Raw genomic sequence first — 13,409 nt, forward strand, 5'->3', positions numbered from 1 at the left:
ATTTTTATTAATATAATAATTGATAAATAAATTAAAAACTTCAAATTCACTTAAAAAAATATTTAAATTTCTACAACATGCATTAAAATTTCTCGAAATATCTCAAATATTAGTATTTGATCATGTTTATGATTGAGTTTGACCATATATCTCAAATGTATCATAATTAAATATTTTACATTCTATGAATATAACTAATTTTCATCGTTATTTATTGGATTGATTGCATGTTAATCTTATCGGTAGCAACCCGATTAACCCGCTGGGCTAGCCCGAAACCCGAGCTTTTAGGGTTAGGGTTGAACTTTTACAACCCGAAAAAATTCACAACCCGATTAGCCCGCACCCGATTGACCCGCAACCCGAGTAGGGCCGGCCCGAAACCCGATGGGCCGACCCGATTGACATCCCTAATGGTTACTATCTCGCCGATGGTATCTACCCAAGGTGGTCGACTTTCGTGAAGACGCTCAGCAACCCGCAAGACCCGAGACGGGTTCTTTTTGCGCATCGTCAAGAGTCCGCGCGAAAAGACATCGAAAGAGCCTTTGGGGTCCTTCAATCCCGATTCAACATTGTGAAGACCCCGGCTCGGCTGTGGTACGTGAATAATATCGTCGACATCATGTACACGTGTATTATCTTACACAACATGAATATAGCCGATGAAGGACCGAGGGCGGCTAGCTTCTACGACAATGATGAAGCCGGAAGCTCAACCGCGAGGTCTCCCCCACGCTGATGTGTGCATACGACGGTGGGTGAGAGAATCGAAACAAGGCACACAATGCGCGATACCCGAACCCATATTGAGCTACAAGAAGACCTAATCAAACACATGTGGGCGAAATTCGGCAACGAGTAGTGGGTTTTTTAATTTTACGAATTTTATTATATAATTTTTAATTTTTAAGAGTTAAATTATGAAAATTTTAATTTTATAATTTTTAATTTTTAGGATTTTAATTATGTAATTTTTATTTTTTAGGATTTTAATTATGTAATTTTTAATTTTTAATGTATTTTGTAATATTATTCCGGGTATGTTTAATGAATTTTAATTTTATGGAAATGTTTTTATTTAAATTGAATAATGGAATGGTGGGACCCTTGTGGTCGTCCTTGCGGAAGAGCACGGCTGTGGATGTTGTGCTCTTGCCTAAGAGCAGGCAGAAAAAGTAGGATCGGGCCCACAACCGTACTCATTGGCAAGAGCACGGTTGTGGATGCTCTAACCGTTTTAAATAACAAGGTACATAAAGGGGAAGCTTTTCTTCTGTGGTAATTTTGAATAAAGCATTAGTTTTTATCTATATGATGATTTCATTTGTTGCAGTTTCTATTATGTTTATATTGCTTATATTTGTTCGAATATTTAAAAAAATGAAAAATATATTGAAATCCTAACAATATAATGTCATGGGTGGTTTGGAAATGACGTGTGGGGAACTATGTCTCTAGGTAATAATAAACCTATCTTTGTCCTATACTACTTTCGACATTTATTAATAGTGGCCGAATTTTTTTTATTTAATTTAATTACACAATTTTGTGTGTTGCTGGTTTGCTATGTGAAATGCAATAATTGAGATGTGAACAAAATAAGTGGATTTGAAGTTGAAGTGATATAATTAGGAGAGGTGGTAAGTTTCTCCTTAGACTATACCATAAATAGTAATCTATTTTTAGTGGGGTTTATGTTCAATGCACTGCGTTTGCTCCCCAGTCAACATGCATGCTTAATTTATTCTTCAATTTTATTTACTTCAATTTTTACTATATTAATCGATAATTTTTTATCGTGTTATGTACAACACGAGTTTTAATAATATAATTGGAAGATACATATTTAAAAAGATGGTTGGTAGTAGTAGTATTATAAGCAAAGCCATGGGATATTTAGGAGTTGCGGCTAGCTCGTAGACCGCCAGAAGAATCTAATTTTTCCTTAGGATCAGTAAAAAAATGGCATTATTGCCTCATTGTTTGAAGAAGAAGACGTCAAATAATGTCATTTTGTATGTTTTTAAAATTTACATTGTGAAATTATAATTTTATCTCGCTTTATAAAGTATTATTAGTAAAAACCTTTCTCCTTAACTTCTCTGATCATTTGCAAATAATGGATTCCTCAAAATTATACTTCTGGATCCATCACATAAGTAGAGTAAGAGCCTCACGTCAAATCTCGTGCCGAGAAAGAAATGGTTCACTTGTTTGAGAGGGAGTATTATCAAAACGAAACCACATTGTAGTTTTTCCAAATGAGGCTCTAAAGGCAAGTCGTACAGCCCATTATGATTAAAAATATTAAAGCCCAAGTTACATTATAACCCATATTCTGTTGGGCCAATAAGTAATTTTTTAATGTTGCAAGGAAAAGATCTTATTAACAGTTCAGATCATTTTTTTTACAATAGATCTTAACTTGTTGATTCGAAACCAAATTTAATTATTTTGATTAATGATTAGAAGTCGAATACAAAACCCTTCAACAAAATATATTCCATCCATCGTCATTACAAAATAAAATGCAGGTACTATTGTCGAAGCTTAGTTGTTAAGAACAACATTCAAAAACAAGAAAATATCTAGAAATGGAGGTTTTCCGATATGATTTTCCACAATCCTTCATTGACTCTTGCCTTGATATTTGCCTTCAACGAAATCTCAACGGCGGAGAAAACGCCGTTATCCGATTCGTCACAAGGCTTAACGGGCTTGATGTAAAGCCCGATTCCCTCAACATATTTGCCACAGCGGCCGTGGAATCCGGTCACGACGGCGTCGTTTGCGTTGACGGAAAAATGGGTGCCACAAATGGTTCCGCAAGGGCCATACTGAGTCTTGTTGGTGATGAAGGTGAGAGACGTGACGCTGTTTGGTAAGGAGCAAGCTGAGCCGTGGGTCCCGCTTATGCCGGTAAGATATTCCGACGGAAAATCGATGTTGATCTGTGTAACAACATCATATCCTTAAATTTTAGATGATATGTAGCAATAAGAAAGAAGTTAGAATATGCACGTACAATTATATTTGAAATTTGTATACCTTGAAAGTTTTATCACCGCCGTTTCCACCGAATTTGGAGGTGTGATCTTCTTTGGTGCGTTTGAATGTGATGGAGTCGATGATTGAACCGCATTTTACGATGATTTGTTTGATGCCATTCCCTTGATTGGTTTTGAATGACCATTTCTCACCGGTTTGGTATCCCACGGACCCAAGCTGATGTCTGCTGCGCAACGGCATTGTTTTCCTGCATACATGTTCGCACCTTTATCAGAAATACAAGGGAGAGAGCAAGCGATGAGGGTGGAAGTAAATTGGAGATGTAAAATGTAATTGTGATATTTAAAGAGATACTCCTATGTGAAAGGATTTGATAGATTGTTGTGTGAAGTTAGAAGAGGTTACTTTTTTATTAGTGCATGCATTGGTGTGGCAGTGACCTTTCAAATGCTGCAAACCAAGCCCGCCAATTGGATACACTGCCATGCAATAAAGATCAATAAATTACGATTTCTAATCATTACAGGACTAGTACTACTTTACCAGCTCTTGCCTTGTTTCATGCAAAGATCATCTATATACTACTACCATGCTACTAGTATTATTTTAGATCATCCACAGTGGTTGCCCGAGTGAATTGACCAAAGTGCCCGATGGATCGGGCACTTATTTCAGTGACGTGCCTGAGCCCGATCTCGGGCATTTTGCAATTATTTTATTTTTTTATTCTTTATTAAATCAATATAAATACCCTATAAACCCTAATTCACTTTTCAAATGTAGTTTTTTTAATTAAGTTATGTAGTTGTTTTTTTAAAATTTGTGGTGTTTAATGTAATATATTTTGGTATTTTAGTAAATAAAACAAAAATAAAAAATAATAATATTAAAAATTAAATGCAAATTGAGTTTAATTGATAGGGCACTCACCAGAGCTCCAACTAGGGCCAAAACATTGCAAAAAGAAGGGGCATGCTGATGTGGCAACCACTAGGACATCCATTGTGGATGCTCTTAATATCATTGTAAGTTATACAAATTTCAAATAATCAACATATAAATATATTATACTCCCAAAGAGTATGAACATTTGGTTTAGCACGAATTTTAATGCATAATTGAAAAAGTAAGAGAGAGATAGAAAAAAAGCTTTTAAAGTATTGTTAGTAGAGAATGAGTCTCACCTCATTACAGAAAAAAAAGTTTCCAAAATTAGAAAGTTCATACTCCCTCCGTCCCACAAAAGATATTTCACTTGTGGGACGACACAGAATTTTAGGAGGTTTTATTTTGTGTGTTGGTGGAAAGAGAAAATATAATATTTATATTATTGTGAGGGGTAACTTTTTCTAAAAATGGAAATGTGACACTATAGTAGAACAAACTAAAAAGGAAAGTGAGACATATTTATGGAACGAAGGGAGTACTTTTTAGGGACGGACTAAAAAAGAAATAGTTCATATTTTTCAGAGACAAATTGAGTATTCTCTCCGTCTATAAAATTACTCCCTCCATCTATAAAAAATAATCACATCCAAAAAATGGAAAATGTCTCTTAAATTATTAACACTATTGATTGATAAAGTATAAGATAGTAATTATCAAATGGGTGTGTAAAGAGTCGTACAGCCCATTATGCTCACAAATATTAATGCCCAAAAGTTCAATTATGGCCCTAGTGTTTTTGGGCCGATGAGTAACACTATCTAACTTTAAAATTGAACATTATTCAAATAATTTTTTCAAAATATAGGAGTAGAATTTATAATGCTATAGTAATTTTTTTTTCAAGTTACTATACAAAATTGAGGAACAATTCAAGTTAAGTTTATAACAACTACTACTAAAAAGCAATTGGGCTAATGAATATGTTTGGATCAAACTTTTGGCTTTTCATGATTTCAAAAATAACGTCAAAATTAATCAATAATTTTTATCAACTTTTTAGTTTTCTCGGAAAGATCTGATGAAAGTTGCAAGTTTTAAGAATAGATTCGATCAAACTAAAGAAAACCCCAAATTTCAAGGTTTTTACCAAGTTAAGGTGAAATAACAAGAACTAAAATTGCTCATTTTTACATAAAAATATATATTGAGCTTTTAGTTGGGGATCGAGCCATTAAGGGTGTGTCTGTGTAAACCTCAAAATAATAAGTTCATTTTAATAAATTTTAGAAATATATTTTCCACCCTTCACATAATTTCAAATTGAAATTTGTCTGCACCAATAATATTGATGTCGAATACATCCAAGATTTGTATCTCAATGATAAAAAAATATAAGTGGAGTATTAAATTAAGGTGATACAAAATTTTTAATTGTGCTCTATTAGGCCATCCGCAACGCTGTCTCCTATCCATCTCTTAACCGTCTCATCTCTTAACTATTTATGGGCCTCACTGTACTTTTCACTTCATCTCTTAACTAAGAGACAGCACATGCAACCCCCATCTCTTATCCGTCTCTTAACCATCTCATCCCTTAACTATTCATTCAATTTCATTTTTTATTTTATTTCCAACAAATTTAATTAATAAAAACACACTTCATTAAATAAAATAAAATTACAACTTAAAATCCTAAAAAAAACATAATTAAATTCGTGGCAAAATAAATAAAAAAAGATATAATTTAAAATACAAATTTATAGAAATTATAAAAACTACTCCGCCGGCGAATCATCCCCTGAAGGCGGTGGCGGTGCACCGAATGGAGGCGGAATACCAAGTTGTCCATCAGATACACAATGTCGGCATGATGGGCTTGATATTGGGCGGGCGTCATCCAGGAAGTGTCCACCATCGTGGCGGTGAAGTACATGGACATTAGGGAGGAGGGCGGCCCTTGGGAACCCGCCTGGCTTGATTCGTCTCGGCCCCTCCTCCCTCTAGCCGCCTTGCTCTCTTGCGGCCGATGGTGCCCACGGAAGGACCCCCCTGCATCGTCTGTCGTGTCCTAAACCTTCGGCGAGGCAACCTCTTGTGTGTCGCTGCCTGAACCGCCCCACTAGACGAGTATTGGCCACCCGCCGTGTGCTTCGTGCGTTTCGAGGTCGAGCCCGTGCTGGACTGGACACCGCCGGCCCACCTTTCGACATCTTTGACAGTCTCCCAAACATCGACATGTTTGAATTCTTTGTCGTTGTCGTCGAAATAGATTCGCAAAGCCGATCTCAAAATGTCGGCTCCAGTGGCTCCGCTTTGGTAATGAGCTGTTTCATTCTTGTAGATGCTGCAGAATTTTTTGACCTCTCTGTCGACTCAGTCAAAATGACTTCGGAGCATCTTCAATGTGCGGCGGCGGGACCCATTTGGCTTAATCTCGTTGTAGGCCTCGGTGACCTTTTCCCAAAAGCACTTCCGGGATTGTTGATTTCCGACGATGGGATCGTACGAGATGCTGATCCAGGCGTTGTACAGAGTGATCGTGTCCTTGCGGCTGTACGGATGACGGCCTACATCCTCCTCCTCCTCCTCCTCGTCCGCCTCCTCCTCTTCCTCCACGACGTCGAATGCCCTGGAGCTTCCACCGCCTCGTCCTCCTTCCGAATTGGGTTCATCCGGATAATCCTCCCTAATTTGGGATAATCCCTGCGAATACCTCGGGGAGGAGGGACGAGCGTATGCATTCACATCAAAATGGGGTGGTTGGTACCCCGCCGGCGTCGACGAGCCTTAGGTGCCCGACATCGACAAACGGAACCACCTAAGACATTGTACATGCCCCCAGTCGCCAAACGCGTTGATGTCAAACCCGCCGAAGCCGCCAGAGTTTCCGTCGCCGGACATTTTGTGATGAAAATTGGAGATGTTAGATGAAAGTTGGAGAGGAAATGAAGATGATTTAGGAAGAATAGATGTGTGTTTGTGTGTATAAGAGCATCCACAACCGTGCTCTTGCCAGCGGCACGGTTGTGGGCCCGGGCGGTACTATTCATGCCTGCTCTCTGGCAAGAGCACAACACCCACAACTGTGCTCTTCCGCAAGGACGATCACAATTAATTTAAAATTCAATTAAACAATAACATTTCCATAATATTAAAATTCATTTAAAAACCACAATAAATATTACAAATGACAAATAAAAAAACATTACATAATTAAAATCCTAAAAATGAAAAATTACATAATTAAAATCCTAAAAATTAAAAATTACATAATTAAAATCCTAAAAATTAAAAAAACCACTACTCGTTGCCGAATTTCGCCCACATGTGGTTGATTAGGTCTTCTTGTAGTTGATTGTGGATTCGAGTATCGCGCATTGTGTGTCTTGTCTCGATCCTCTGGCCAACCATCGTATGCTCGCCTCGGCGTGGGGGAGACCTCGCTGTTGAGCTTCCGGCTTCTTCCTCGTCGTAGAAGCTAGCCGCCCTCGGCCCTTCGTCGGCTATAATCATGTTGTGTAATATAATACACGTGAACATGATGTCGGCGATATTATTCACGTACCACAGCCGAGCCGGGGCCTTCACAATGTTGAATCGAGCTTGAAGGACCCCGAAGGCTCTTTCGAAGTCCTTCCGCGCTGACTCTTGACGCTGCGCAAAAAGAACCCGTCTCGGGTCGTGCGGGTTGTGGAGCGTCTTCACGAACGTCGACCACCTAGGGTAGATACCATCGGCGAGATAGTAACTCATGCGGTATGTATTTCCGTTGATGGTGAAGTCGATCGCCGGTGCTACACCATTCATTACATCATTGAAGAGTGGTGAAGAATAGAGCACGTTCAAGTCGTTGTTGGATCCGGCAACGCCGAAATATGCATGCCAAATCCATAGGCGATAGTCGGCGACCGCCTCAAGGATAAGTGTTGGGCCGCCGCCTTTGTGACCGCTTAAGTGTTGCCCCCTCCAAGCAGTCGGGCAATTCTTCCACCTCCAATGCATGCAGTCAATGCTGCCAAGCATTCCGGGAAAGCCATGGACTGATTCGTGAAGACGAAGCAACCGTTGGCAATCATCGGTGGTGGGTGCCCGAAGGAATTCATCCTCAAAAGCAGAACGAACGCCCTCGCAAAAATTCTTTAAACAAAGGATTCCAGTGGACTCACCGATATGCAAATACTCGTCGAAGATGTCGGCCGTTTGCCCAGTAGCGAGTTATCGGATGGCACACGTACACTTCTGCAACGCCGTGGTACTTTGCCGGCCGGCTGCATCTACACCTGTTTGAAAGTATTCAACACGTGCGGACAATGTGTTGACAATTCGCATGAACAAGCGCTTTGACATGCGAAAACGGCGCCTGAAGTAATTTGCCGGAAACCGCGGATGGTCGGCAAAGTAGTCGGCAACGAGCCTTTCGTGGGCTCCTTCCCGGTCACGATGGATGTAGCGGCGATTTGATCTAGTGCGTTGAGGAGGATGAGCGGGGGTATTCGCCTTGACATATGCTTCGTAAGCGGCACGATGTTGTTCGTAGTATTCTTGTTCTTCGCGCTCCGCTTCCGCCATGAGATGAGTGAAATCCATTTGATGTTTTGCGTGAAGGTTGAATGTGTTGATAGTTTGTATAAGAATTATGAATGAGAGATGAATGAAAGATGAATTGATGTGATAAATGAGTGATGAATGTGTGTATTTATAGATGATTTTGGGAAAAAAAATAAAAAAAAATCAAAAAAATTCAGAAAAACGGGAAAAAACGGCCATATTTTTGGGATTTGGAAAATATATTTTTTTATTTTTTAGCACTATTTATAATTAAATACCGATTAAAAAAAGTTTGAATGCAATGGCTATGCCGTTGCCCAATCCCGTGCCGCCACGTGTGCGTCCGCTGGCACAGACGTGCTCGATACATCGAGCAGCGCCGTGCCAGCGGCGCGAGCGCATCGGCGGCGGATGGCGTCCGTGCCAGCGGCGCGGACGGCGGTGACGACGGACGCCACCGCTGCGCATGCTCTAATGAGGATAAAATATGAGTATTATAGAGTAAAAAATTAAAAATAAAAAACGTAACATTACTGTTTGAATTTTTAATTTTTTTTATTAAATTCGATTTTTTTTAAAAAATGATTTATTGCGTCAGCGTGACGAAGCCCACTCGCGGGCCGACGAGTGGGCGTCACGCCTAGCGCCAGCGCGCGCTACCCGTCTCGGTGGGACGAGCGTCTCGGCGAGACCCGGACAAGACGGGACGCTGTAATGCGTCTCGCTGCCGTCTCGTCTCGGAGGGACGAGATACGAGACACCCGCGTGACGCGTTGCGGGTGTTCTTAGGATTATGATTGAGATACAAAATTTTTTATGGTGCTCTATTAGGATTGATTGAGATACAATTCTTAGATTATTCACGAAGGGAACTTTTTCAAGGATTAAAAAAATAGAATATTTGTTTAATTGAAATAGTGAAAAAGTTATTGTTGACATCGAATGGAAGAGACAGTGTGGCAATCGTTATTGACAATAGAGCATAGATGAAGGACAAAATGAACCTTAAAGAGTTGGGGTGGAGTTGCCGCACCGTGGAGTCAGTGAAGCTGAATTTTAAGGAGCTCGGCCAGTCCGATCTTTTTAATATCACACTAAATTAATTAAAGAATAAATACTTATAATTTTAAGCCCCAAAATAATTAACAAAAACAATTTATGCTCGAGTACTTGATCGACAATATAATAATGAAACGACAGGGGAAAAGAAAGTGAAAAGGACTTATGGTCCAACAATATATATGTCTGTCGAACTTTTTATTTACTAGATTGTTGAACACATGAAAAAGCAGCTTCAACAAAAAGTAAAAGGGAAATTGTGAAAAAATAAAATAAAAAATAAAATTTGAATGAAAAGAGTTATGGCTTAGCAAAGGGTGGGTCGTCATAATAATGCATGCTCTCGTGAAAAGTGGGTTGCACCATCAATTCAATCATTTTGCTTCAAAACATTTTTCAATTTGGTACACAATGGTCAAACAAAAAATGTACTATCAAAATAAAGTATAATGGTACAAATAATCTATCTAGATTCATTATGGAAACTATAATATGATTATTGGGTGTCGTATTATAGAGAGTAGATCAAATCATTTTGTCAGTCCTCTAATACTTAGTGCATTGATCATTGGAACCAGGGATTAGTCATCAAGCTATTAGCTAATGCTTAGTGCACTAATCATTGGAACGAGAGATTAGTCATCTAGCTATCGGCAGCATGAGGGCCACCTTGAGGAAACCAAACAAAAAAAAAACTAAGAAGAAAATGGAATTATTTTTAAAATGACCCAAAAAGTTGGAACATATTCTACATGTAACACTATATGCATTTAGATATTAGTAGATCTTGACGTGTTGATTCATAACACAAATTGAACATAGATTAGGTGATTCTGATTAAGGATGGGAGGTCGGATAAAAACCTTTGAACAAGAGGTCCCAATGCAAAGTTGCAAACAAGAATAAATCGATCCTTGATTGTGATAGATTATATTCTTTTTGTATGCTAATAACTATTCTATCATGATCAACAAGAGATTTAAAAATTTGAAGAAATGTACATGAAAAAAAGCAATAGAATGTGGACTTAGATCTCTGTAGAGTAGTATTTTATACTATTATATTAATAAAATACTAGTATAAGTTAAAAGAATTGATGGAATTTAAGATCTAATTATCATACGAAGTAAAAGTGAAATAAGACACGTAACAACGAAATTGCAAAGTAGTAGTAAAAATAGGGGAGTGTCATACTATTAGATTTTTTTATTATTATTGTGTTGCATCTCGTTTCAATTATTGTATAGTGTTGTCTAATTCATAACATGACATTAATTCAATGCACGTAGTGTATGCTAGCCACTAATCATAAAATAGGATGCAAAAGGGAATGATAATAGAAAATTTGGAATCATTTATGCCTAAACATTGACTAAAATTAAGAATAGGTGGAATGATGTTTTGAGGTGCTTTTGACTTTATTCGACTTATTAGGGTGAATATTTAACAATCAAGTAAATTACATGTTTTATAATTGCCAATTATATCCTTATAATTACATATAATGGCGATTGCATGCTAAAAAACTACTACTCCAAGTTTATAATTGGCAATTACATGCTTATTTAAACACGAACAGAATGAATTCAGGCATCAAAGTTGTTTCATGTCCAAATTTATTGTTTTTTTAATGAATAATAATATTGTGAATCTAGAAGAGTCTAACAATAATTATCGTATGCAAACCATTATATTGTATTTTAAGATTAGGAATATGGAGCGGTTAAGTAGATACGCATTAGACACTCTTGACTTAAAAGCAATGCATCCCACAAAAATACTATGCTATTTGATAATTGGTAGGAAAATAACACCACAATCAACTAATTAAATATATGTGTGTATATAATTATTTTAAAAAGAATTTGTCAGTTATATAGAAATGGATATTATTGAATTGTATAAAGAATGAGACAAAAGAATAGGAAAAACTATATGATCTTATTGTAAGCATTTTTAAATTAGATAGTCTCACTAATCTAGTAATGTAGGAGTTAGTTTTGCAAATTAATCTTATTTAAAGTTTTTCATCTTTCTTTAAAAAAAGTACTTAGTATTATTGTCTAGTGATACAATGGTATGAAAAGAATATTAATAAAGAGATAACACTAGTAATTAATGAGCACCAACCTTAGAGCATCTCCAATGGCGAACGTCCGGTCGGACATCCGGTCGGACGTCGGATGTCCTAGTGGGAAGGGCGATGAGAAGGGCGGATTGTGCAGGGGATGTCCTAGTGACGTGGCAGTGGGATGGGAAGTCCTAGTGACGTGGCAGGAGGTGTTTTTGGGATGTCTTAGTGGATGTCCTAGTGGGATGTCCACTGGAGATGCTCTTATAGATTCCAATCTTTATAGCATACCCAATACTCTATACTCCTATAAAGGTTTTGCTTCATTATAAAAATTAATCAATATGCTAAAAAGCAATAGCATATATGCTTTGTTAATGGAGTATGCATGTCGTTGCCATCAACCAAATTATTGAATCATAAAAAATCTTAAATTTATTACAGCTTTCATTTTGTACACCAAAATAATAATCATCAATAATGGAATAAAGTAAAAGTTCATTACTCTTAACCCATTTAAAGAAAAAATAATACTCAATAATGTTTTTTTTCTTTCTCCTATTGTTGTTTACATGGGAAACTATATTTTAAGAAATCGAATTTATAAGCAGGGTATGGCTAAAATAAAATATTTCTTATTGTTAGAATCTTATTATCTTGTATTGATCCAATAAAATTATTGAATTCGTTATCAAATTTACCGTAGTAAATTAAAAAATCTTGGCCCATTTCACGAACTCAGATGGTGTATTTATTCAATAAGATAGATGCATTCATTGATCCTTGATACAATAAATTAGCAGAAAAATTAAAAAATTCAATCATCATGTAACGAAACAATCTAATCATCTATACGTAATACTACTACTTACGTTGATGTTTTTCAACCGAACAATGTAGTTTTCTCGTATATATGAATAGTCGACATCGATCAAGTCATTAACGGTATCGTCCGCATACAATTTCTGATCACCAGCCACGTTAAGATAACGTCCGCATATGATTTTTCATCTCCAATTTTTTCAATTATTTTAAAAAATACGAGATACACCCAGGTTTTAACAAAATTCACCTTTTTCTATAATTGCCAAATAGAAACAAATAAAATGAAAGTAAAAGTTTGTAAAGTTAAAGAAAAAAAGAGCAACCTACCTAGATTCATACAAATCTTCCATAGCTATCAAAGTTTGCAAGAAGATATCTTTCCCGTTGGCTCTGCTCCCTCCGTCCCAGATAATTCGTCTCACTTTGACCAGGCACGAGTTTTAAGAAATATAATAAAAAAGTGAGTTGAAAAAGTTATTGAAATGTGGGTCCTACTTTTTTATAATTAGTTTTAGAGTAAAATATGAGTAGGAATATGGAGTCCCCTGCCAAAAATGGTAAAAGCGAAACGGGACAAATTATATGGGACGAACCGAAATGGAAAAATTAGACAAATTATCGAGGACGGCGGAAGTAATTTACAGCAGAAACAGAAAAAGAAAACAAACAAAACAACCCTCTCTCCCTCTCTCTCAACTGTATATATATAATATATAATATATATATATATTTAGAGACAGAAAGAGAGACACGGACATGCAAAGCCAAGTGCTGATGATCAATGTCCTACTTTTGACCCACTCCATTCCCATGAACTCACCGCTCTCTCTCTTTATCACTCTCACCAATTAATCCATCTCTCTTGAATTCAATCTCTCCCTCCCTTCTCATGGCGGAGATGCACCTCGACGCCGTGCTTCAATTCCTCAGGAGAAATGGCCTCTCCGCCTCCGAATCCGCCCTCTTTCAAGACATCACCGACCAGAAATCCACTCACGGCGGCGCC

General features: G+C 37.4%; 1 protein-coding gene across 1 annotated transcript; it reads right to left on the bottom strand.

The window, feature by feature from the left end:
- Positions 1 to 2,591: 2,591 nt before the first annotated feature.
- On the bottom strand, positions 2,592 to 3,252 carry LOC121791889 (mannose/glucose-specific lectin-like). The gene is made up of 2 exons (XM_042189702.1): positions 3,052 to 3,252; positions 2,592 to 2,954 (listed from the first exon to the last, which is right to left on the bottom strand). Exons 1-2 carry the CDS (start codon positions 3,250 to 3,252, stop codon positions 2,592 to 2,594), a joined length of 564 nt encoding a protein of 187 aa, XP_042045636.1.
- Positions 3,253 to 13,409: the final 10,157 nt, after the last annotated feature.

Source organism: Salvia splendens, unplaced genomic scaffold (assembly GCF_004379255.2).
Source record: "Salvia splendens isolate huo1 unplaced genomic scaffold, SspV2 ctg955, whole genome shotgun sequence".
Classification (NCBI taxonomy): domain Eukaryota; kingdom Viridiplantae; phylum Streptophyta; class Magnoliopsida; order Lamiales; family Lamiaceae; genus Salvia; species Salvia splendens.

Bases quoted from the DNA above. Each gene is read 5' to 3' on its own strand.
- LOC121791889 (XM_042189702.1), bottom strand. From the start codon at position 3,252: ATGCCGTTGCGCAGCAGACATCAGCTTGGGTCCGTGGGATACCAAACC. The intron at 2,955-3,051 runs GTATACAAATTT...GTTGTTACACAG, and splicing joins GCGGTGATAAAACTTTCAAG to ATCAACATCGATTTTCCGTC.